General features: G+C 47.9%; 1 protein-coding gene across 1 annotated transcript; it reads left to right on the top strand.

Annotated features, from left to right (window-relative positions):
• Positions 1–1,064: 1,064 nt before the first annotated feature.
• gpr37a (G protein-coupled receptor 37a) lies at positions 1,065–11,285 on the top strand. The gene is made up of 2 exons (XM_056281604.1): positions 1,065–2,150; positions 10,434–11,285. Exons 1-2 carry the CDS (start codon positions 1,065–1,067, stop codon positions 11,259–11,261), a joined length of 1,914 nt encoding a protein of 637 aa, XP_056137579.1. The 3' UTR covers positions 11,262–11,285.
• Positions 11,286–26,430: the final 15,145 nt, after the last annotated feature.

Here is a 26,430-nt window from a genome sequence, read left to right as displayed (position 1 = left end):
GAGGCCCTTGTAAGGAAACAATGGCGCCAGTCTTCAGGGGACTGGGTGTTTAAGTCGTGTAGGCTGGGCAGGTTTTATTCTATGTAGGTCATAAAAGACTTGTTCTCTTCTTCTGCTGCTTCCCGCGTGCCGTGTAGAAACACCCTCTTCTTCTACACTTCATTAACCATTCAGCCCACACTTTGTTATGTCGACTGTTTCCAGCGTCTCCTCATGGTGTCATAACCAGCTGTTCATGTAGGGGGCGCCCATGACTGACTCTTCTTTGTTCCAGTAGTCTATTCTCTCTGGTGAACGTCCGGATATGTATTTACAGGTTTTAAAATGTCTGTTCTGGTCTGTGTTCTGGTCTCCGGAGGCATACTGAAGCTGCTTGTGGTTTATTAGCACGTCTTCACCGTGAAGCGGCTTGGAGTGTCAGAAGAGCGCTATATGTGTATATATATGTGTATATGTGTATATGTGTATAAGCTTGACTTGTTGTCATGATTATCATGATTATGTGTGTTGTGCTCCGGTCCACACCTTCCAGCTGCTCTCCTGTCTCCATGAGGAACATCTGGAACCGCGAGGATGCCACAAAACTGGGAGCTGTTGTCATGACGCTCAGTGAGGACGCTGCACCAACGTATGGAGTTTGACGGAGCCCCCTCCTCCTCCTCCTCCTCCTCCTCCTCCTCACATGTCATGGTGCGCGCAGCTCGGAGCGGGCTCCAGCTCTCCGTCAGGCCGGACTACACCGAGGAAAATCAGGAGGAACTTTTCCTGTGCGGCGGTTCTGCGCTGAGAAGCGGATCCATCCAGACTGGTTCTGCTGTTTCAGTGTCCAGGTTCAGGTTTATGGTGTGAGACTCTCCTGAAACCAGTCCGGACTCAGGCAAGCTCTACACCTTCTACACCACAACCAGGCGAGAAGTTGGCTTGGGTTTTGTGCCGCAGTTAAGCGGAGCTGCGTGTTGTGGTCTAGAAATGGGTTCATCTTGGTTTCCTCTGTCGACGGCGCCACAGAGGGACGGCGGCTTGTAGGGAACCGGGTCTGGTGCGTCTCCTTCGGTCTAGAGACGATGCTGTTCGCGCTGTGCCGGCTGCTGTGCGTCCTCCTCTGCGGTGACGCGGTGCTAAGTCATCTGCTGTGGGACAAGATAAAGAGCCACTCGGACTCCGCCGCCGCCGCTGCCGCCGCCTCCGCCCCCCGCAGCTGGCGCGCCGCGGAGCCGCACACCGGCGGAGAGGCGCCAGGAGCCGCCGCCGCCGGAGCCGCCGCCGCCGGAGCCGTCCGGCTCGCCGACGTCCCGGTCAACACGTCCAGTGACGCAATTCAAGCGGACACGCGCGTCAGGCTGACGACGGATGAAGAAGACGGGGAGCGCGCGGCTGAAGCTGAACTTCATTCCATGGAAACGCAAGTTATTTCCATGGAAACGCAAGTTGGAGGAAATCGTGACCGGAAGCTGTGTGCTCCAGATCGTCATGAACGCACCTCCAACCGCCAGAGGCGGAATGCCAAGCATGGAGAGACACTTCCGGATTTCTATTTTTTGAAAGGAGCAAAACTTAAAGAAGAGAAAGTTGAAGGAGGGAAAGTTGAAGGAGGGAACGTTGAAGGAGGGAAAGTTGAAGGATGGAAAGTTAAAGGAGGGAAAGCTGAAGGAGGGAAAGTTGAAGGAGGGAAAGTTGAGGTGACGGTAAAACGGCGCCCCCAGCCGCCCAGCGCGTCTTCTGAAGCGGCGCAGCTCCCTGCGGCCATGGCTCGGGAACAGGTGACGGAACTTCCGTTCAATGAAAGCGGGGAACTTTATGAAGAGTTCACCTTGCCGGACCTGTACGACAGCACACCGGTCAACACGCGGACGAGACGGAAACACGTCAGAAACCCTTTGTACCCCTTCACCGCCGAGTCTTACGGGGCCTACGCCGTGCTGATCATTGCCGCCGTCATTTTCACTGTTGGGGTCATTGGGACCGTGGCAGTCATGTGCATCGTCTGTCACAACTACTACATGAGGAGTATCTCCAACTCCCTGCTGGCCAACCTTGCCCTGTGGGATTTTGTGGTCATCTTCTTCTGTTTGCCTCTGGTGACCTTCCATCAGCTGACCAAGGACTGGCTGCTCGGGGAGTTCTCCTGTAGACTTATCCCCTACCTAGAGGTAACACCAGTCTGAATAAAACCAGCGTTGTCAATGTGAATATGATAATGTCAGACGGAGGCACGTTCAGCCTCAGCAGGGGTGCCAGGTTAGAGGAGGTCAGGCCCGGTTCTACACTGCTTTGATTGGGAGGGCAGTAAGAGGTGTTGGTTGGCCACCAACAACTAGTGTTAAGATGAGTGTCCTTCAGGACTGTAAGCTACAACATGCGCTGTTTTATGTTCTTATCTGAAGCTGAAGCCATTGTAGTTGGTGCATAAGCCTACAATTTCTTTAATTTTAAGCCCACCTCCATTCCCCCTGTTTCAGGAGGACAATTTTATTTATACCCAATTATATCCAATTATCTTTTCTTACATGGACTGGTATATTAAAGATTAGCTACCTGCCTTCATCCAGTCTAGCAGGGCTATTTTCTGTTTACGTGAGAAGTTATACTGTAAATGGCTCATCATTTTCCTTTCAAAGTTAAACAAGTAACCAAGTGACAGCAACCACTGAAGACAGAAGTGACACCGCTCTGTTGCTGCGTCGCCATATTTTATATGGCCAAACCAACCAATCGGGTATTAGCAAAACATTGTGGCATTGTTATGATCGGCTGAATCGACAAGGAAAAAATAAAACACTTTTATTTTTGCAGTTTGGAATGAAGGGGGACACAAGGCAGAGGATTGGGGGGGGGGGGCACCATGCCTAGAACTGGTCCTGGTGGTGGTATATGTTGGTCTCATCAATGAGACTAAACATCACCGGGGAGTGAAGCTTTAGTTTGATAGTGTGCTGAGCAGAGCTAGCCTCACAAAACCAGCCCACGAACTTCACCTTGCTCATTGTGTTTCAAGGCTCAGTAGGTATTCATACGTGTTAGAGGCATCGTCAGTGGGCAGAGACTTACTACTAGTAGGTGATTGGACCAGCCTTTAATTAGTCAAAACTTTAAACCCCATGACGTAGAACTAGAACGCCTTACTTCCAGACAAGCTGGTTTGCTAGTAAACAGCGCTACCACTAGCATGTCAGTCTGTATAGTTATTAGGTCTGTACGAGATTCTTGCCGTGTCTGGTAAAACCCACTATAGCAGCATGGATGCTGACCTCTCTCAGTGGTGCCATTGTTGTCTTTTTCAAAATACAGTACGCTCTGTCGTCGTCTAAATCGCCCCCATTGGCTCAACAGATTCTCGTCTGATGTTTTCTAATATATTGCATAGGGAATGCTAAACTCAGAAGGACTTAGTCTGGCTTGACGATACTAGAGCAGAGCAGCTCTGAGAGAAGCATCTGTGACTGGAAAGTTGTTGGTTCAAATCCTGAGACAAGTAAAGTCGGACCAAGAAATTAATGTCTCACACTCCCTCCCCTCATTAAAGAGTAGGTGCTATTCAACAAGGCACTTAGCTCCCAGATTAAAATCACGTTGAAAATCCCATCCAGCACCCAGACAGTCAGCACTGGTGCCCCCCAGGGATGTGTGCTCTCCCCTCTACACAAATGACTGCACCTCAGGTGACCCGTCTGTTAAACTCCTGAAGTTTGTGGACAAAACAACTATCACTGATTGGCCTTATCGGGGATGGTGACGAGTCTGCATTTTGATGGAGGTTGACCAGCTGGCCCTCTGGTGCGGCCATAACAACCTGGAGCTGAACATGCTCAAAACACTGGAGATGACAGTGGACTTCAGGAGGAGCCCACCAATACTGCCCCCCCCCCCATCATACTCAACAGCATGGTGTCTGTGGTGAAAACCTACAGATTTCTGGGTTCCACAATATCCCAGGACCTCAGGTGGGCATCCAACATAGACACAATCATCAAAAAGGCCCAGGAGAGGATGTACTTTCTCCACCAGCTCAGGAAGTTCAACCTGCTTCAGGAACTGCTGATTCAGTTCTACACTACAATAATCCAGTCTGTCCTCCGCACATCCATCACTGTCTGGTTTGGATCGGCCACCAAACAGGACAAGGGCAGACTACAACGGACAGTTAAGTCTGCAGAGAAAATCATTGGTGCCAACCTGCCCTCCGTTCAGGACTTACACACCTCCAGCCTCAGGAAACGGGCAGGCATGTGGATGCCCAGAAACCGGAAGTCTGAGACACTCTCCACACAGTCCCCGCCGATGAAAAGGGGATGATTGTCCGTTTTGTTCCTCCTGTAGTCTATAATCAGCTCCTTTGTCTTGGAGGTGTTGAGGATCAGGTTATTTTCCCTGCACCACACAGACAGCTGCTCCACCTTGTCCCGGTATGCAGACTCATCCGCCCCAAAAATCAGCCCCACCACCGTAGTGTCATCTGCAAACTTGACGATGGTGTTGCTGAAGTGAGCGGAGGTGCAGTCGTGTGTGTACAGGGTATAGAGTAGGGGGCTCAGCACACAGCCCTGTGGGGAGCCAGTGCTGAGGCTGAGGGCTGAGGAGATGTGGGAGGGGGGCCTACTCTGACCCTCTGTGGGCGCTCAGACAGGAAGTCCTTAATCCAGAGGCAGATGGAATAAGCAAGGCCCAGTTCTGTCAGTTTGGTCACCAGTCTGTGGGGGAGGATGGTGTTGAATGCAGAGCTGAAGTCCACAAAGAGCAGCTTGGCATAGCTCCCCTGCTGCTCTAGGTGGGTCAGGGCGGTGTGGAGAGATGTAGCTATAGCGTCCTCTGTGGACCTATTTGCTCAGTAGGCAAACTGGTGTGTACACACATCCTGTCCTTAGACCCTCACGTCGGATAAGGAACAACTCCCTAGAAACCTTTAACAGTGAGAGGAAGTAGGAAGAAACCCCAGGGAGAGCAACAGAGGAGGAGCGCTCGCCCAGGATGGACAACGTGCAATGGATGTTGTGTTTACACAATTTACACAATACAACACTGAAAGAGGCTAACACAATTATCATGGAATTGTAAAATATATGATGAGGAGGATGCCAAGCAGTGTCCAGATGCCACCAGAACAAGCCAGCACTCGAGCCACGTGACCGCCATCACCATGGAGACCTGACAGGAGGACAGACTACACATGCACACAGGAGACTCACATCACACCATTCACACACACGGGAGAAGAGACAAGAAACAACATTGGTGACATGTCGGAGAGAGAGAGAGAAGGACACAACAGTCAAATCTTCCTTCTCCGTCATACTCACCACGCTGGACTCGGGCGGAATGATCCGGACCCCGTGACGGGAGGATGGAGGTAGCGCCTCGGAGGATGCTATTCCTTCCCAAAACAGCAACAAGACGGTAAGTACAGAGCCACAACTAGAGGAAACACTCACCTGGTCACGCAGAAAAGAAAGATGGAAAAGAGGAGGAAAAAATGTCCGAAGTTAGAAACAGACTCCGCGCCAAACACCCGACCTGTCAGCGGTAGATATGAGTCGCGCATGTGCGAGTGTAAACCGCTAATGGCGCGTAACTCCCAGCATGCAGTGCAGCGGGAGCGCGACAGCTTTGTCATGTCGCTCGTGAGGATATTCAGATTATTCCCGTTAAAGATGACCCCGATAATGGAGCTTCACCTAGGTCAACTTCTCAGGAGGGTTTTTGTCGTGACCCACAAAATAATCCCATATCGTCTCATCCCTACGTCACACAAACGTGGATTTGATGATAGAGTTCTCGCTTTAACAGCTAGGCAGCTGAATAACTGATGTTAAGAACAGAACAAAGTATAGGCTCCAGCATCCCCGCCACCCCGAGAGCAGGAGAAGCGGTTCAGATAACGGATGGGGGGAATATGGCTACTGGCTCCAGAAGATCTGAGTCTACAAAGGAAGTAAATGCACTGCTGTATCTTCTGAGTTGTCCGTGATCGGGTGGCATCTCACCGAACACCCAGGTGTATTCGTATGAAGAGACCTGTTTAATTTCTATCTTGTGAATTGTCACTGGAGGCAGCTGACAGTTGGGAGGAAGGCCAAAATAATACCCTGTGTCTCATTGGTAGTGATAAGAAGAGCCTTTTTATCACGACATTCAGTTGCCCAGTCAACATTACACTGGTCCAGTTTGGGATCATTGCTGTCAGTCAGATGAAAGCTCCGGGAAAAGAGCCTGGCATGTTTTAGGTCTGTCGAGGTGTTTGCAGATGAGATGCACAAGTGTGACAGTTGGATCTTCCACGCTGTGACCTTGCTCACTCCTGTGTGTGACCTATTGCTTTGCTGAGACGTTGGACAATAATCTTTTACAATGATTTCATGAAAACAAATGTAAGTGCTATTGGCCAAAAATTATTGTACCCTTTACGATATTGTTTAGCCAGATAAAGGTGCTGCAGATAAAGATGCTTTACATAAAGGTGTGTTTATCCATGCTCAATAACCCAGGTAAGGAAATCACAGAAAGTTGAACCAGTTCATCTTGACACAACATTTATTGACAGATATACGTTTCGTCATCATCTAAGTGACCTCTTCAGTCTCACCTGACTGCAGGTGTCCCCACCCTTATAAACAATACAGTGACTGCAGGTGTCCCACCCTTATAAACAATACAGCGTCTGCAGGTGTCCCCACCCTTATAAACAATACAGTGACTGCAGGTAGCCCCACCCTTATAAACAATACAGTGACTGCAGGTGTCCCCACCCTTATAAACAATACAGTGACTGCAGGTACCCCCACCCTTATAAACAATTGAGTGACTGCAGGTGTCCCACCCTTATAAACAATACAGTGACTGCAGGTGTCCCCACTCTTATAAACAATACAGTGACTGCAGGTGTCCCCACCCTTATAAACAATACAGTGGCATAAAGACTGAAAACAATGACCAGTTTCATATGCAAATTGCCGTGACCATTAACTAGAGTTACAATGGTCATGTGTACTATTCACAGAGGATTTGGGAAAGGTTCTAATCACAGCATTGTAAGATGGTGACAGATGTACTCTTAGCCCCCCTCGGTTCAGGGATAGTCATTCCCTCTTCACATAGATGGCCTCTTTGACTCCCAGTTCAAACCAGCGTTCCTCCCTATCAAAGATGTGCACGTCCTCATCCCTGAAAGAGTGGCCACTGGCCTGTAGATGGTGTAGACTGTGGAGTTCTTGTCTGTAGATGGTGTAGCCTGTGGAGTCGTGGCCTGTAGATGGTGTAGACTGTGGAGTCCTGGTCTGCCGTGTTAGCTCTCCTGTGTTGTGCCATCCTCTTGGCTAGCGTCTGTTTAGTTGCCCCAATGTGCAAGTCATGGCACTCCTCCTGGTACTTAACAGCTACATTATATTGCTCTGTTTGTGCCGGAGGACCCAATCCTTGGGGTGGACCAATTTCTGGCGCAGTGTGTTTTGGGGTTTGAAAGCAACTGAGCCAGGAAGACGCCCAAACAGTGCACCAGCTGTTCGAAGCGAGGAGAAGGACAACAGCTGCCTAAGCGTAAACCAGTGGTGATTCCGTATGTGGCGGGAGTGTCAGAACAGTTGAAATGCAAACAACCAGTTTCATATGGTTGTTTGCACCTCATCCCGATGTTTGGAAACAGTTGAGATTCCAAACATTGGGATGAGGATGTGCACGTCCTTGATAGGGAGGTACGCTGGTTTGAACATGGAGTCAAAGACGCCATCTATGTGAAGAGGGAATGACCGTCCCTGAACCAGGGGGTCTAAGAGTACATCTGTCACCATCTTACAATGCTGTGATTGCAAACATTTCCAAATCCTCTGTGAATAGTACAAGTTGACACCAAGTATTTAAACTCATCCACCTTCATCACCTTTACCCCTTGCATCCTGACCATTCCACTGTCCTCCCTCTCATTCACACATATGTATTCCATCTTGCTCCTACTGACTTTCATTCCTCTTCTCTCCAGTGCATACCTCCACCTGTCCAGGCTCTCCTCAACCTGCACCCTACTCTCACTACAGGTCACAATATCATTCACAAACATCATAGTCCAAGGAGACTCCTGCACGATCTCGTCCGTCAACCTGTCCATCACTACTGCATACAAGAAAGGGCTCAGAGCCGATCCTTGATGTAGTCCCACCTCCACCTTGAACCCATCTGTCACTCCTACTGCACACCGCACCACTGTCATACTTCCTTCATACATATCCTGCACCACTCCTACATACTTCTCTGTAACTCCCGACTTCCTCATACAATACCACACCTCCTCTCTCGGCACCCTGTCGTATGCTTTCTCTAAATCTACAAAGACACAATGTAACTCCTTCTGGCCTTCTCTATACTTCTCCATCAACATTCTCAAAGCAAACATCACATCTGTGGTGCTCTTTCATGGCAGGAAACCATACTGCTGCTCGCTGATCATCACCTCTCCTCCTCTTAACCTAGCTTCTATTATTCTTTCCCATATCTTCATGCTGTGGCTGATCAACGTTATACCTCTGTAGTTGGTGCAGTTCTGCACATCGCCCTTGTTCTTGAAAATCGGTACCAGTATGCTTCTTCTCCACTCCTCAGGCATCCTCTCACTTTCCAAGATTGTGTTAAACAATGTAGTTAAAAACTCCACTGCCGTCTCTCCTAAACACCTCCATGCCTCCACAGGTATGTCATCAGGACCAACTGCCTTTCCACTCTTCATCCTCTTCATAGCTGCCCTCACTTCCTCCTTGCTAATTCACTGCACTTCCTGATTCACTATCCCCACATCACCCAACCTTTTCGCTCTCTCATTTTCTTCATTCATCAGCCCGTCAAAGTACTCCTTCCACCCTCTCAGCACACTCTCCTTGCTTGTCAGCACATTTCCGTCTCTATTGTTGATCGCCCTAATTTGCTGCACATCCTTCCCAGCTCAGTCCCTCTGTTTAGCCAATCGGTACAAGTCTTTTTCTCCGTCCTTAGTGTCTAACCTGTCATACAACTCACTGTACGCATTTCCCTTTGCCTTCACCACCTCTCTCTTTGCTTTACGCTGCATCTCCTCGTACTCCTGTCTACTTTCTTCATCTCTCTGACTATCCCACTTCTTCTTTGCCAGTCTCTTCCTCTGTATACTTTGCTGTACTTCCTCCTTCCACCACCAAGTCTCCTTGTTTTCCTTCCTCTGTCCTGATGACACACCAAATACCTTCCTAGCTGTCTCCCTCAGTAATTCTGCAGTGGTTGTCCAGCCATCTGGCAAGTCTTCACTACCACCCAGTGCCTGTCTGTCATAGTGCCAACTTCACAGTTCCGACTCTCACCTCCACACTCCTACCCTTCCTCCTCTCGTGGTGCCTCTGGACATGCCTTCCCCTTCTTCTTCTGCTTCACCCAACAGCAGCATATTCCACTGGCACCCTGTTGGCCAACAGTACCGGTGGTGGTCGTTGGTAACCCGCGCCTCGACTGATCCGGTATGGAAATCTTATTTATGATCCGCATATTTGATTTGGCAAAGGTTTTACGCCGGATGCCCTTCCTGACACAACCCTCCCCATTTATCCGGGCTTGGGACTGGCACTAAGAATGCACTGGCTTGTGCATCCTCAATGGCTGGGTTCCTGTCAAACTATGGTTTTCTTGGTAAATGTATGCACATGTTCTTGCAACAAAAAAAAAAGGCCTACTTGAGTAGTATTACAGGCATTTAATGTACTCCAGCATACAAATAACCAATGATACAGGGATATACTATACAGTTTGGCGACAGGAGAATAATATTTTACTAGCTACGTAACCTTTGTTATTCCCTGACAGCAGACGTTTTCCACTAAGCATTTTAAGGCATTTCCCACACATACACCGATTAACAGGGGCATATTTAGAAAATGTTTATTTCTGATTTGTAATTGAAAGCAGGTAATGAGCGAGACGTCCTGCTGTAATCTTTGTTGCTGCGGATGTTCGTACTGTCCACTCTCATATTCCAGATTTGGGCTCAGACATGTACAGATGGATTTGAGAAGTTGCCATTTCCAATCACGAACGAGAAATTATGTTACTTAGGAGGTTTATAGTTTGCTTATGGCACCTTCTACATCAGTGCTGTATCGAACTGTTTGCCCATTGAGCTTCGGTTCCCCGCTTCCCCTTGGTAGGCTTCAAGAAATGTGCTAATCAGAAGAAAGCAGTGGGCTTTTAGGGAGAGGGCCTTAAAGAGACAGCTAAAACGAGCTAAAAAGGCTTGTTTCAGAAAGAGGATGAATTGAGGGGCTGCATAAAGGGCCAGTATGAGATAAATTATGATAGGTTTTAATTGAATATCATGCAAAGCTACTCTATTTGTGGTCCAGAATAAGAAATATAGAGCTAGAATGAGCATGATATGGCCACTTTAAATGTCTCCACTCTGGTAAAACTTCATATTTCTGCTTCCTGTCCAGGTGGCGTCTCTCGGAGTGACAACTTTCACACTCTGCGCTCTGTGTATTGACCGTTTCCGGGCGGCCACCAACGTCCAGATGTACTACGAGATGATCGAGAACTGCTGCTCTACTGCTGCCAAGCTGGCGGTCATCTGGGTCGGTGCCCTCCTGTTGGCATTGCCGGAGCTTCTGATCCGACAGCTGGTCACTGAGGATGAGAACACTCCCACTGTGACGCCGTGTGAACGCTGTGTGGTCCGGATCTCCACCGATCTGCCGGACACGCTATATGTCCTTGGTCTGACGTACAACAGTGCGCGACTCTGGTGGTACTTCGGTTGCTACTTCTGCCTCCCAACCCTGTTCACCATCTGCAGCTCTCTGGTCACTGCTCGCAAGATCCGCCAGGCAGAGAAAGGCCGTGTCCGTGGGAACAAGAAGCAGATTCAGCTGGAGAGCCAGATGAACTGCACCGTGGTGGCACTGGCAATCCTCTATGGCTTCTGCATCATCCCAGAGAACATCTGCAACATCATTAGCGTCTACATGGCGGCCAGCATCCCTCAACACACCCTGGACATTCTCCATCTGGTCAGCCAGCTGCTGCTGTTCTGCAAGTCGGCGGTCACACCAGTCCTGCTGTTTTCCCTCTGCCGGCCCTTTTCTAGAGCCTTCTTAAACTGCTGCTGCTGCTGCTGTGATGAGTGCGGTCCGCCACGCTCCTCCATCACCGCCACTGCCAGCGACAATGAAAATGAGTGTACAACCACTGAGCTGGAGCTCTCCCCATTCAGCACTATTTGTCGGGAGACAGGGCCCTATACGGCTGTAGGAATGCACTGCTGAGGAGGTCAAAGGTCAGAGGGGGGAAACTGAGAGGTAAAAGCTTAGACTGTGACGCCACTGTGTTTTGGCACACTCCACTTCAAATCTTGAACACATGAAAGATTTTAATTCATTTGGTGGATAGTGTGTATTGGTACATCAGATTCTCATATTACTGAATTCAAGAATGAGTGAGAAATGGTGAATTCAAACATGTTCACATTTACCTCAAGGACTTTTTAAGGCCAGGCTATCTCTTTATTTTGTTGATAGAATTACTCTATGAAGGAATGCACACATAATGCATAGTTCAACTTGAATATTAGAATTTCTAGCAAATTTTTCTTATTAACTCAACACTGTTACTTTGAATTTGCACTCGGTCTTACTTTTAGTTAGATGTTTTTGTATACTGGTCATGTTCTCTGGGATTTTTGGACTGTGTCTTCAGATGGAGTCTAATAGAAATAATATTTTGAGAGCCGCTGGGCCTAGAATGTTGTGTTCTGTTGATGATCGATATTCTTCAGAATCACTTTAAAGTTGCGAAAGAAGTTTATTGACATTCACTTTGTATTTGGGATCAGAAAAACACTGGAGACTGTTGGCTCAGACGGCCATGTTGTGGTTGGTCACGTTGTTTTGTAGTCAAGATGTTTCACTGTAATAAAGAGAAATGGATTCAGATCGAATGGTATTTTTTTTATCTGTTGGTGTGTAAAGAGCATGAATTGAAGTTACAATCCTGAGATTTAAATGCAAACAAATGTCCTTTTGATACTGTCTCTGGTGTATTTAAGACATTCACTTATCCATGAATCAGAATCGGAATCCTTTTATTGGCCAAGTAGACGAGAGAAAGAGCGAGAAAGTCACTTTATTTTGCCATTGTTGGTTACAATGAAATGAAAGGTTACAGTGAAATTAGTTTTCTGCATTTTAACCCATCCTTTTGTACACGAGCAGTGGGCAGCTGCAGCTCCGGGGGCCAACTCCAGTTCTTCTTTCCATTGTCTTGCTCAGGGGCACAGGCAGGGGTACTAACCCTAACATGCATGTCTTTTTGATGACATGTATATTTGCGCATACAAGGAGTTTAGCTTAGCGCTTGCTTGTGTACTTGTTAAAGATATAATAAAAAAAATAATCAGAACCAGATTCATGTTTGTTGGCCATGCAGGTTTACACTACATGGAATGTGACTTTGGTGTTGTGTCTCTCTCAGTGTACTTAACATAGAATAACAACACGACAACACAACAACCTTCACATATATACACAAGGACGGACTTATACAGGTGAAATAAGAAGTGAAAAAGTGCAGTGGTGCAGAGAATATATCAGAGATGCTGAAATACATGTTAGCAGCTTACTGATATACATGCCTGAGGTAGATGGACATGACAGAGTGTTAAGTGTTCATTTGAATGACAGCCTGCAGAAAGAAACTTTTTATATCTGGGTGTTTTGGGGTACAGTGCTCTGTAGCGCCTACTAGAGGGGAGGAGTGGGAACAGGTTGTGACCAGGGTGTGATGGGTCTGCAGTGATGCTGCCTGCCCGTTTCCTGAGTCTGGAGGTGTGTAAGTCCTGAATGGAGGGCAGGCTGGCACCAGTGATTTTCTCTACAGACTTAACTGTCTGTTGTAGTCTGTCCTTGTCCTGTTTGGTGGCCGATCCAAACCAGACAGTGATGGATGTGCAGAGGAGAGTCTGGATTATTGCAGTGTAGAACTGAATCAACAGTTCCTGAGGCAGGTTGAACTTCCTGAGCTGGTGGAGAAAGTACATCCTCTGCTGGGCCTTTTTGACGATTGTGTCTATGTTGGATGCCCATCTGAGGTCCTGAGAGATTGTGGAACCCAGAAATCTGTTGGTTTTCACTGCAGACACCGTGCTGTTGAGTATGGTGTGTGTGTGTGTGTGGGGGGGGGCGGTGGGCGGTGTTGGGGGGCTCCTCCTGAAGATCACTGTCATTTCTACAGTTTTGAGTGTGTTCAGCTCCAGGTTGTTATGGCCGCACCAGAGGGCCAGCTGATCAACCTCCCGTCTATATGCAGACTCGTCACCATCCTGGATAAGGCCAGTGATGGTTGTGTCATCAACAAACTTCAGGAGTTTAACAGACAGGTCACCTGAGGTGCAGTCATTTATGTAGAGAGACCTTATCCTGGGCATTACCAGCGTGTGATAGAGATGGTTGGTGTCTGGTAGGACTTTACCAGGAAAAACGACAGGGAGCATAGTGTTTCCATCTTTGTCATAGCAGCCAGATGAGGAAGAAGAAGGCAGGTAGTGTTGAGTTAGAAGAAGAATTGAAGGTGTTGCGTCTAACCAGCAGATATGACAGAACAAGCTGGTAGAAGACCTTCACCAACACATACCAGCACTACATCAATAAGTCCAACTCAGGTTCTACCAGGTTTTATATTGGTTTCTGACGCAACAGCCCTGCTGACTCTCATTCATTTGGAATGAAGCTCAGCCCACCACACACACCTCACCAACACCTACGTAGAGACACACTGGTCCAGTAACACAACACCCACATAGAGACACACTGGTCCAGTAACACCACCACCTACATAGGACACACTGGTCCAGTAACACCACCACCTACATAGAGACACACTGGTGCAGTAACACCAGCAGATTCAGGACTGAAGATTTCAGCAAACTGAGAACATATTGTCTTCAGGACTCAGTGGAGTCAATGGTTGAATCTGTTGAAAGCTTCTTTTCACAAAATATTTATAAAGTGTTTGTGAAAAGTCATTTGACTCGGACTCAGTATGTGTTGGATGTTTAAGCACTAGGTTAGAGTCAGGTTTAGTTCAGGACAGTTGTGTGAGAACTGCAACAGAATACAAACTGAAGCTTCTAGAAAACGTCTGTAAAGAACCACATCTGGATGAGCAGTAAATTTTCCCAATACACTAACTCTGTGTGTGTGTGCGCGTGCGGTGATCAGGCTTCTCTGGCCACATTGACCCCCCAGGACACAGAGGCCATTGTGTGTCTTTCTAGTTGTCATGGTAACCACAGGCGGCTGTTGGCATCACGGCCAGTCGGCCTAGCTTCTGTAAAGCACATCCAGTTTTCTGTCCCTCAGACCAAACAACTGTTAACCAGTAACTCTGTAAACCAGAACCATTCAGCAGGGCACCAGTCCACCAGCACTGCCAATGAGCTGCTGGAGACCAAACAACTGAAGTAAACTGGCTGTATTGGTCAGCTCCCAGTAAGCAGCTATAGAAGAAACTGGTTGTACTGCTGCGCCCCCATATGTGAGTGTGTGGACAGGTTGAAGTGGTAGTCAGGTGACCTTCAGATCAGTTAGTGAGAGGAGATGTAGATGAATTTAGATGGTGAGATGTGGGCGGCAGGTGAAGCCTTTCACAGATGAGCTGTGAAATCAAACGAGCAGTTGTGATCCTGTGTGACAGGATGAGATAACAGCAAGAAGCGTCTGTGTTTCTCCCTGGAGAGGTAAAAATACCACCTCTGTCTGTCGTTTCTCAAGCTGTCCTGTTGGTAGAGAAGACCGGAGGACTTGTCTGTCCAGAGGAACCTGGAGGAGCCTCAGTTCATCTGTCATAACAGACCTTAGGTTTACCTCCTGGCTTTGGCAGGATGTGTTTGAAGTGACGTGACTGCACATACATCGCATCACATCACACTTTAGAGTAACAAACTGACCGCAACTAGAACGACACTGATCCTCATCAGAGAGCCGTCCTTTGATTTATGAAGCCATTTCAGCATTTAACCCTAACCCCTAACCCCTAACCTTAACACTATCCTAACCCTGACCCCAACCCCAACCTAACCCCTAACCCTAACCCTACCCTAACCCTACCCTAACCCTAACCCTACCCTACTCTAACCCTGACCCTACCCCTGAGCCCAACCCCAACCCCAACCTAACCCCTAACCCTACCTACCCTAACCCTAACCCTAACACTAACCCTACCTTAACCCTACCCTAACCCTAACACTAACACTAACACTAACCCTACCCTAACCCTAACACTAACCCTAACCCTACCCTACCCTAACCCTAACCCTAACACTAACCCTACCCTAACACTAACCCTACCCTAACCCTACCCTAACCCTGCCCTAACACTAACCCAAAACTAACCCTAACACTAACCCTACCCTAACACTAACCCTAACACTAACCCTACCCTAACCCTGCCCTAACACTAACCCAAAACTAACCCTAACACTAACCCTACCCTAACCCTGCCCTAACACTAACCCTACCCTAACACTAACCCTACCCTAGCCCTAACACTAACGTTAAGCATTTAAACACACAACTTCCCTTTGTTCACTTTTCTCTTATTTTCAGGTGTCAAGAGTTGAAGGATAGGACCCCATGTCCCCATCCATATGACTGTGTGTGTGTGTGTGTGTGTGTGTGTGTGTGTGTGTTTGGGTGTGTGTGTGTGTGTGTGTGTGTGTGTGTGTGTGTGTGTGTGTGTGTGTGTGTGTGTGCATTGCATGTTTGTTCTGTGAATTCAAATTGCACTTAATACAGATTTCACCAACTTTGAATGATACCTGAATCTATCTATCTATCTATCTATCTATCTATCTATCTATCTATCTATCTATCTATCTATCTATCTATCTATCTATCTATCTATCTATCTATCTATCTATCTATCTATCTGTCTGTCTGTCTGTCTGTCTATCTATCTATCTATCTATCTATCTATCTATCTATCTATCTATCTATCTATCTATCTATCTATCTATCTATCTATCTATCTATCTATCTATCTGCCTGCCTGTCTGTCTGTCTGTCTGTCTGTCTGTCTGTCTGTCTGTCTGTCTGTCTGTCTGTCTGTCTATTAGGGGTGGGACGATACTGGATTGAATTCTGAATCGTTCGATACGAGCTTCACCGTTTGATACGAGCTTCACGGTTCGATACGCTCTTCACGGTTCGATACGCTCTTCACGGTTCGATGCACTCTGCACGGTTCGATACGATCTTCACGGTTCGATACGCTCTTCATTGTTCGATACGATCTTCACGGTTCGATACGCTCTTCACGGTTCGATACACTCTTCACGGTTCGATACGCTCTTCATTGTTCGATACACTCTTCACGGTTCGATACGCTCTTCACGGTTCGATACACTCTTCACGGTTCGATACGATCTTCACGGTTCGATACGCTCTTCATTGCTCGATACGATCTTCACGGTTCGGTGCGCTCTTCACGGTTTGATACACTCTTCACGGTTCGATACGATCTTCACGGTTCGATACGATCTTCACGGTTTGATACACTCTTCACGGTTTGATACACTCTTCACGGTTCGATACGATCTTCACGGTTCGATACGATCTTCACGGCTCGGTGCGCTCTTCACGGTTTGATACACTCTTCACGGTTCGATGCGGGCTTCACGGTTCCATGTGAGCTTCACGGTTCGATACGATCTTCACGGTTCGATACGATCTTCACGGTTCGATACGCTCTTCACGGTTCGATACGATCTTCACGGTTCGATGCGCTCTTCACGGTTTGATACACTCTTCACGGTTTGATACACTCTTCACGGTTCCATGTGAGCTTCACGGTTCGATACGATCTTCACGGTTCGATACGATCTTCACGGTTCGATACGCTCTTCACGGTTCGATGCGCTCTTCACGGTTTGATACACTCTTCACGGTTCGATGCGGGCTTCACGGTTCCATGTGAGCTTCACGGTTCGATACGATCTTCATGGTTCGATACGATCTTCACGGTTCGATACGCTCTTCACGGTTCGATACGATCTTCACGGTTCGATGCGCTCTTCACGGTTTGATACACTCTTCACGGTTCGATGCGGGCTTCACGGTTCCATGTGAGCTTCACGGTTCGATACGATCTTCACGGTTCGATACGATCTTCACGGTTCGATACGCTCTTCACGGTTCGATACGGTCTTAACGGTTCGATGCGCTCTTCACGGTTTGATATGATCTTCATGGTTCGATACGCTCTCCACAGTTCGATGCGCTCTTCACGGTTCGATGCGATCTTCACGGTTTGATACGATCTTCACGGTTCGGTACGCTCTTCACGGTTCGGTACGCTCTTCACGGTTCAGTACGCTCTTCACGGTTCGATACGCTCTTCACGGTTTGATGTGATCTTCATGGTTCGATACACTCTTCACGGTTTGATGCGCTCTTCACGGTTCGATACGATCTTCACGGTTCGATACGATCTTCACGGTTCGATACGATCTTCACGGTTCGGTACGATCTTCGCGGTTCGATGCACTCTTCACGGTTCGGTACGCTCTTCACGGTTCGGTACGCTCTTCACGGTTCGATACGCTCTTCACGGTTTGATGTGATCTTCACGGTTCGATACGCTCTTCACGGTTTGATGTGATCTTCATGGTTCGATACGCTCTCCACAGTTCGAGACGCTCTTCACGGTTCGATACGCTCTTCACGGTTTGATGTGATCTTCACGGTTCGATACGCTCTTCACGGTTTGATGTGATCTTCATGGTTCGATACGCTCTCCACAGTTCGAGACGCTCTTCACGGTTCGATACGATCTTCACGGTTTGATACGATCTTCACGGTTCGGTACGCTCTTCACGGTTCGGTACGCTCTTCACGGTTCGGTACGCTCTTCACGGTTCGATACGCTCTTCATGGTTCGATGCGCTCTTCACGGTTCGATACGATCCCTATTGCGTGTGGTCGTGTTATCAATGGGGCGACCGTACTAATGCGCTGGTGACATTACGTAGCCTGTTTGGTAGTGGCCATGAGGAAAATGCAGAAATAAAACGCCATAAATACAAATAGTAATTTTAAGTCTTCTCCAATCATTGTACCATCACAGGGATATAGCTACACTAAATACAGCTAGCCTTTTAGACAGGCCTCTTCAACGAACCCGTCTGGGGGTGGGGGACCTTCTGACGGTTGACACAACTGATGGATGCGCGTTTAAGTGTTGCACTGGCTAAAGAGATGGTCCGCATAAAGCCAAAAATGGCTAAACGAAGGTGAAAACGTTAGGCTCCAACTTGAAGACGCACCACCGTCTTACAGCTCAGTTGTTTTGGGGCATTATGGATTTAGTTGGGCATTGGATAAAGACGGGAACCAACAAGCGGATGGAGGGGAGATGGTGTGCAGGCGCTGTTTGACACGTGTCAAACAGCCACTTCTTCCTGCTGCTGTGAAACAGCCGCTGCCCGCCGGTTCAGACGACCAGCAGCAGCACCAGCACCGCTCATAGCCAAGGGCATGCAGCCACTTGCGGTAGCGGAAGATTCTGGATTTAAGATGTCTGTGAATGTTCTCATTCATCCAGGTCGTCATGGTTACCCAAAGGAGTTGAATCAAGTGCAGCTGGACTTGGTATATATCCGTGAAGACGTTCCGCCTCTCATCCAAGAGGCTTCCTCAGTTCGGGCCTTCCTGACTAGACCAAGCTAGTCTGACTGGCTGCTGATGAGACTCAGACCTTATCCTCTAGGAGTCGCCGTCAGAGCTGTAGACGTCCGTGGCTCTTTGTGTTCCGATGTTTACCTTCTGGATTTAAATGATTGATGATTAAAATATTGGAGCCCCGCTACACTTCACCACCAAGGCGCCACACCGCGTGCAGAACCGTTCCCGACCTGCATGACGAAACACGGCACGGAACTGCACGAGGGAAGTAAAGGGAGGCCCACCACGTGGCTTTCACCGCCGACGCGTGGACCCGGAGAGCCACGGAGAGTGACCAGGGTCCAGACTGCCGGCTCACTCTATCACCGAGGGGGGGGGGGTGAAAGAGCTCTGCGCTGCACACGCCCGTTGCTACGCAGTGAAATTCCTGCAGTTTAATCACCTGGTGTCCGATTAAAGGGACCCTTTCAGCGCCCCCTAGTGTTGGGGAAAATAACTGTAGTTCTGAGCGCGTGTAAAGCAGCGGTTCAAGACCCACCCACAAAATGGTTTCCCCCCTTTTTAGTCGTCGCCCTTATGTAGGCAGTTGAAAGTAAGACTTGGTTCAAATTTTAACTTTCTAAATGACCATTAACACACTCACGTACTTTCTATTTGGTTGCTTGGTCAATATAGTTAACTGTGTAAGCTAGTTATGCGAAAATAACCAGCTAACCAAGCTAGCAAACTGCTGTAGCGTGCATGGATAAGCAGACACGTTGAGCCGTGGCTAACGGGTCAGAGCCTTCAGTCGACTGGTTAACGTTGTCGCTTGCGGAGCGGGAGACACGGGTTCGCGTCCCGGCTGTGGCGACGGTTCCTGGACTGCCCCCCGAGTTCCCGACGCTACCTTGCCGCTATCGTGGTCCGACGGACTAAGCAACACCAAGATTAGCTAGCTAGCTAGCTAGCTTGCCAGAAAAGGTAATGGAAAATTATTCCCTCTGTGTAACTTGGTAGAAAATGTGACGGTAAAGGTGCCGCACTTATCACATCCAATGTCAGATCGTTACAGGTTTTGATCGACTCCGATATGACGGCCGAGTTAAACCGTGGCCAAGGAACCGGCAAATAATCACTTATAGCAGTCTAGTCGCTGGCTTCTGCTGTGTGTTAGCTAACCTGCTGTGCTGACAGTGGTCTTCATCATTCCATAACCTGCTGTGCTGAGAGTGGTCTTCATCATTTCATAACCTGCTGTGCTGAGAGTGGTCTTCATCATTCCATAACCTGCTGTGCTGACAGTGGTCTTCATCATCCCATAACCTGCTGTGCTGACAGTGGTCTTCATCATTTCATAACCTGCTGTGCTGACAGTGGTCTTCATCATCCCATAACCTGCTGTGCTGACAGTGGTCTTCATCATTCCATAACCTGCTGTGCTGACAGTGGTCTTCATCATTCCATAACCTGCTGTGCTGACAGTGGTCTTCATCATTTCATAACCTGCTGTGCTGACAGTGGTCTTCATCATTCCATAACCTGCTGTGCTGACAGTGGTCTTCATCATTCCATAACCTGCTGTGCTGACAGTGGTCTTCATCATTTCATAACCTGCTGTGCTGAATGTGGTCTTCATCATTTGGTAACCTGCTGTGCTGAGAGTGGTCTTCATCATTTGGTAACCTGCTGTGCTGAATGTGGTCTTCATCATTTGGTAACCTGCTGTGCTGAATGTGGTCTTCATCATTTCATAACCTGCTGTGCTGAAAGTGGTCTTCATCATTTGGTAACCTGCTGTGCTGAATGTGGTCTTCATCATTTCATAACCTGCTGTGCTGAATGTGGTCTTCATCATTTCATAACCTGCTGTGTTGAATGTGGTCTTCATCATTTCATAACCTGCTGTGTTGAATGTGGTCTTCATCATTTGGTAACCTGCTGTGCTGAATGTGGTCTTCATCATTTCATAACCTGCTGTGCTGAATGTGGTCTTCATCATTTGGTAACCGGCTGTGTTGAATGTGGTCTTCATCATTTGATAACCGGCTGTGTTGAATGTGGTCTTCATCATTTGATAACCTGCTGTGTTGAATGTGATCTTCATCATTTGGTAACCTGCTGTGCTGAATGTGGTCTTCATCATTTGGTAACCTGCTGTGCTGAATGTGGTCTTCATCATTTGGTAACCTGCTGTGCTGAATGTGGTCTTCATCATTTGGTAACCTGCTGTGTTGAATGTGGTCTTCATCATTTCATAACCTGCTATGGTGAAAGTGGTCTTCATCATTTGGTAATCTGCTGTGCTGAATGTGGTCTTCATCATTTCATAACCTGCTGTGCTGTGCTTAACTGCCACGGCTCTTCATATAACTGAAGAATGTGTGACTATAGCTTCATATAACTTCAGAATGTGTGACTATAGCTTCATATAACTTCAGAATGTGTGACTGTAGCTTCATATAACTGCAGAATGTGTGACTGTAGCTTCATATAACTTCAGAGTGTGTGACTGTAGCTTCATATAACTGCAGAATGTGTGACTATAGCTTCATATAACTGCAGAATGTGTGACTGTAGCTTCATATAACTGCAGAATGTGTGACTGTAGCTTCATATAACTGCAGAATGTGTGACTATAGCTTCATATAACTGCAGAATGTGTGACTATAGCTTCATATAACTGCAGAATGTGTGACTATAGCTTCATATAACTGCAGAATGTGTGACTGTAGCTTCATATAACTTCAGAATGTGTGACTGTAGCTTCATATAACTTCAGAATGTGTGACTGTAGCTTCATATAACTTCAGAATGTGTGACTGTAGCTTCATATAACTGCAGAATGTGTGACTATAGCTTCATATAACTTCAGAATGTGTGACTGTAGCTTCATATAACTTCAGAATGTGTGACTGTAGCTTCATATAACTTCAGAATGTGTGACTATAGCTTCATATAACTTCAGAATGTGTGACTGTAGCTTCATATAACTGCAGAATGTGTGACTGTAGCTTCATATAACTGCAGAATGTGTGACTGTAGCTTCATATAACTTCAGAATGTGTGACTGTAGCTTCATATAACTGCAGAATGTGTGACTATAGCTTCATATAACTGCAGAATGTGTGACTATAGCTTCATATAACTGCAGAATGTGTGACTATAGCTTCATATAACTGCAGAATGTGTGACTATAGCTTCATATAACTTCAGAATGTGTGACTGTAGCTTCATATAACTTCAGAATGTGTGACTGTAGCTTCATATAACTTCAGAATGTGTGACTGTAGCTTCATATAACTGCAGAATGTGTGACTATAGCTTCATATAACTTCAGAATGTGTGACTGTAGCTTCATATAACTTCAGAATGTGTGACTATAGCTTCATATAACTTCAGAATGTGTGACTGTAGCTTCATATAACTTCAGAATGTGTGACTGTAGCTTCATATAACTGCAGAATGTGTGACTGTAGCTTCATATAACTTCAGAATGTGTGACTGTAGCTTCATATAACTGCAGAATGTGTGACTGTAGCTTCATATAACTGCAGAATGTGTGACTGTAGCTTCATATAACTGCAGAATGTGTGACTATAGCTTCATATAACTTCAGAATGTGTGACTGTAGCTTCATATAACTTCAGAATGTGTGACTGTAGCTTCATATAACTTCAGAATGTGTGACCGTAGCTTCATATAACTTCAGAATGTGTGACTGTAGCTTCATATAACTTCAGAATGTGTGACTATAGCTTCATATAACTTCAGAATGTGTGACTATAGCTTCATATAATTCGTGCTGGCACATTTTTCAAAGGTGTATTTGTGTTCGATTCGGCATTTGATGTGAAACTGTGTGGGAATTTCCTTCTGAGCGAGATCTCAGGACTCGCTAATGAACTGTCATTAACAGACATGAACAGTCATTAACAAACAACCCATTCATTTGCTCCTCATGCTGGCAGCTGCTCACTGAGCTCATCTTTAGCTGTTGTCCGACTCATTAATGGGGTGAGGCTTGTTAACGGGGTGCAGGCTCGTTAACGGGATGCAGGCCTATAGGACAGATCAGATCCTTTACTGGGACAGTCCTGTCGCCTCACAACTGATCCACATGTACAACTCCTACATTGTTAACAATATGTAGGTTGTAGTAAAAGCTGTGATCTAGTTCCAGGCTCATCACACTGGCGACAGCAGTCAGTTGGCTGGGGTGGATGTCGCCTGGATGTTGGAGGCCATTCACTGCGGCTTTGAGCTTGACCTTGTCTGCAGCCAGGTTCACACAACGCATCTCCAGCTGCAACGGCCTCTCCATAACTTCATTTTGGGAGGTTTCCAGGGCAACGATTTTATTTGTGTGTCGGTCACTGATGTCACATTAGAGGGACCACTCAAGTTGGACGGTTTGGAGACAAAGCAAGAGAGGCAAGATTGAGATGGTTTGGACATATGTGGAGGAGAGATGCTGGGTATATTGGGAGAAGGATGCTGAATATGGAGCTGCCAGGGAAGAGGAGAAGAGGAAGGCCAAAGAGGAGGTTTATGGATGTGGTGAGGGAGGACATGCAGGTGGCTGGTGAGACAGAGGAAGACGCAGAAGACAGGAAGAAATGGAAACGGATGATCCGCTGTGGCGCCCCCTAACGAGAGCAGCCGAAGGTAGTTGTAGTAGTATTACTACTACTAGTAGTAGTAGTCACTGATGTCTGTAGTGAAGCTATTGTGGAACGACGTTCTTTAACTATTTCTTCACGCATAGTTGGAGCTGTTGCACGAAATGCAGCCATAATCTGTGCCTGTAGCGCTTTCACCTCTGTGTGTCTGCATGGTGGTGATCGTTTCGTCCCCAGTGTTCAGCTCCGCCATAACACCTGCTGCTATTTGGCTAGCTAGCATAGCGCTGTCGGTGGAAACTTGCCGTTTCCTGCGCGATTCTTATTTCTTCCGGATATTAACAATTAGTTTGTAGTCGTTAACAGCAACAGTGTGCACTGTTTCCAGAATTCAGTCGCTGTATTTGTGGGAAATATATGAAAGTTCAGTGGAGAAGCTTTGGAACACATCCTCACTCCGTCGTCAAAACAGGAAGCCGCTCAGCAGGTCATGTCAAAACAGGAAGCCGTTCAGCAGGTCATGTCAGAACAGGAAGCCACTCAGCAGGTCATGTCAAACAGGAAGCTGTTCAGCAGATCATGTCAAAACAGGAAGCCGCTCAGCAGGTCATGTCAAAACAGGAAGCTGTTCAGCAGGTCATGTCAAAACAGGAAGCCGTTCAGCAGGTCATGTCAGAACAGGAAGCCACTCAGCAGGTCATGTCAAACAGGAAGCTGTTCAGCAGATCATGTCAAAACAGGAAGCCGCTCAGCAGGTCATGTCAAAACAGGAAGCTGTTCAGCAGGTCATGTCAAAACAGGAAGCCGTTCAGCAGGTCATGTCAAACAGGAAGCTGTTCAGCAGATCATGTCAAAACAGGAAGCCGCTCAGCAGGTCATGTCAAAACAGGAAGCCACTCAGCAGGTCATGTCAAAACAGGAAGCCACTCAGCAGGTCATGTCAAAACAGGAAGCTGTTCAGCAGATCATGTCAAAACAGGAAGCCGTTCAGCAGGTCATGTCAAACAGGAAGCTGTTCAGCAGATCATGTCAAAACAGGAAGCCGCTCAGCAGGTCATGTCAAAACAGGAAGCTGTTCAGCAGGTCATGTCAAAACAGGAAGCCGTTCAGCAGGTCATGTCAAACAGGAAGCTGTTCAGCAGATCATGTCAAAACAGGAAGCCGCTCAGCAGGTCATGTCAAAACAGGAAGCCACTCAGCAGGTCATGTCAAAACAGGAAGCCACTCAGCAGGTCATGTCAAAACAGGAAGCCACTCAGCAGGTCATGTCAAAACAGGAAGCCACTCAGCAGATCATGTCAAAACAGGAAGCCACTCAGCAGGTCATGTCAAACAGGAAGCTGTTCAGCAGATCATGTCAAAACAGGAAGCTGTTCAGCAGATCATGTCAAAACAGGAAGCCGCTCAGCAGGTCATGTCAAACAGGAAGCTGTTCAGCAAGTCATGTCAAAACAGGAAGCCACTCAGCAGGTCATGTCAAAACAGGAAGCCGTTCAGCAGGTCATGTCAAAACAGGAAGCCACTCAGCAGGTCATGTCAAAACAGGAAGCCACTCAGCAGGTCATGTCAAAACAGGAAGCTGTTCAGCAGGTCATGTCAAAACAGGAAGCCGCTCAGCAGGTCATGTCAAAACAGGAAGCCGCTCAGCAGGTCATGTCAAAACAGGAAGCTGTTCAGCAGGTCATGTCAAAACAGGAAGCCGCTCAGCAGGTCATGTCAAAACAGGAAGCCGTTCATCAGGTCATGTCAAAACAGGAAGACGTTCAGTAGGTCATGTCAAAACAGGAAGCCGTTCATCAGGTCATGTCAAACAGGAAGACGCTCAGCAGGTCATGTCAAAACAGGAAGCCGCTCAGCAGGTCATGTCAAAACAGGAAGCCGTTCAGCATCTTTTAAATTTTATTGTTCTGTCTCTTTACTGCAGGATCTAAATCCCTCATCTAAACCACAGCTCACCTACACTGGAAGATGGATGAAGAACACGTTATGACGCATGTGTGTCAAAATAAAAGTCCTGTCTCATCCTCGTCCCCCTGCAGGCCCTGCAGGCCCTGGCGGCTCCACGTGACGTCTGAGCGGCAGCACAAAGACTCTTTGTTTGGTTTCAGTTCTGCAGCAGATTGGAGCCGCTTCTGTTTCTGGGTCACTGCCCCACCCAGCCCTTACACTCTGCTCCTTCACCCCCACCCAGCACTTACACTCTGCTCCTTCACCCCCACCCAGCCCTTACACTCTGCTCCTTCACCCCCACCCAGCCCTTACACTCTGCTCCTTCACCCCCACCCAGCCCTTACACTCTGCTCCTTCACCCCCACCCAGCCCTTACACTCTGCTCCTTCACCCCCACCCAGCCCTTACACTCTGCTCCTTCACCCCCACCCAGCACTTACACTCTGCTCATTCACCCCCACCCAGCACTTACACTCTGCTTCTTCACTGCCCCACCCAGCACTTACACTCTGCTCCTTCACTGCCCCACCCAGCCCTTACACTCTGCTCCTTCACACCCACCCAGCCCTTACACTCTGCTCCTTCATCCCCACCCAGCACTTACACTCTGCTCCTTCAACCCCACCCAGCCCTTACACTCTGCTCCTTCACACCCACCCAGCCCTTACACTCTGCTCCTTCACACCCACCCAGCCCTTACACTCTGCTCCTTCACCCCCACCCAGCACTTACACTCTGCTCCTTCACCCCCACCCAGCCCTTACACTCTGCTCCTTCACTGCCCCACCCAGCACTTACACTCTGCTCCTTCACCCACCCAGCCCTTACACTCTGCTCCTTCACCCACCCAGCCCTTACACTCTGCTCCTTCACTGCCCCACCCAGCCCTTACACTCTGCTCCTTCACCCCCACCCAGCACTTACACTCTGCTCCTTCACTGCCCCACCCAGCACTTACACTCTGCTTCTTCACCCCCACCCAGCACTTACACTCTGCTTCTTCACCCCCACCCAGCACTTACACTCTGCTCCTTCACTGCCCCACCCAGCACTTACACTCTGCTTCTTCACCCCCACCCAGCACTTACACTCTGCTCCTTCACCCCCACCCAGCACTTACACTCTGCTCCATCACCCCCACCCACGCACACATACACACACCCACACACACACCCCCACACACACCCACACACACACCCCCCCCACAC

This window comes from Lampris incognitus, chromosome 6 (genome assembly GCF_029633865.1).
Source record: "Lampris incognitus isolate fLamInc1 chromosome 6, fLamInc1.hap2, whole genome shotgun sequence".
Classification (NCBI taxonomy): domain Eukaryota; kingdom Metazoa; phylum Chordata; class Actinopteri; order Lampriformes; family Lampridae; genus Lampris; species Lampris incognitus.
The sequence above is the reverse complement of the archived record's forward strand: the minus strand, read 5'-3'. Positions and strand labels throughout refer to the sequence as shown.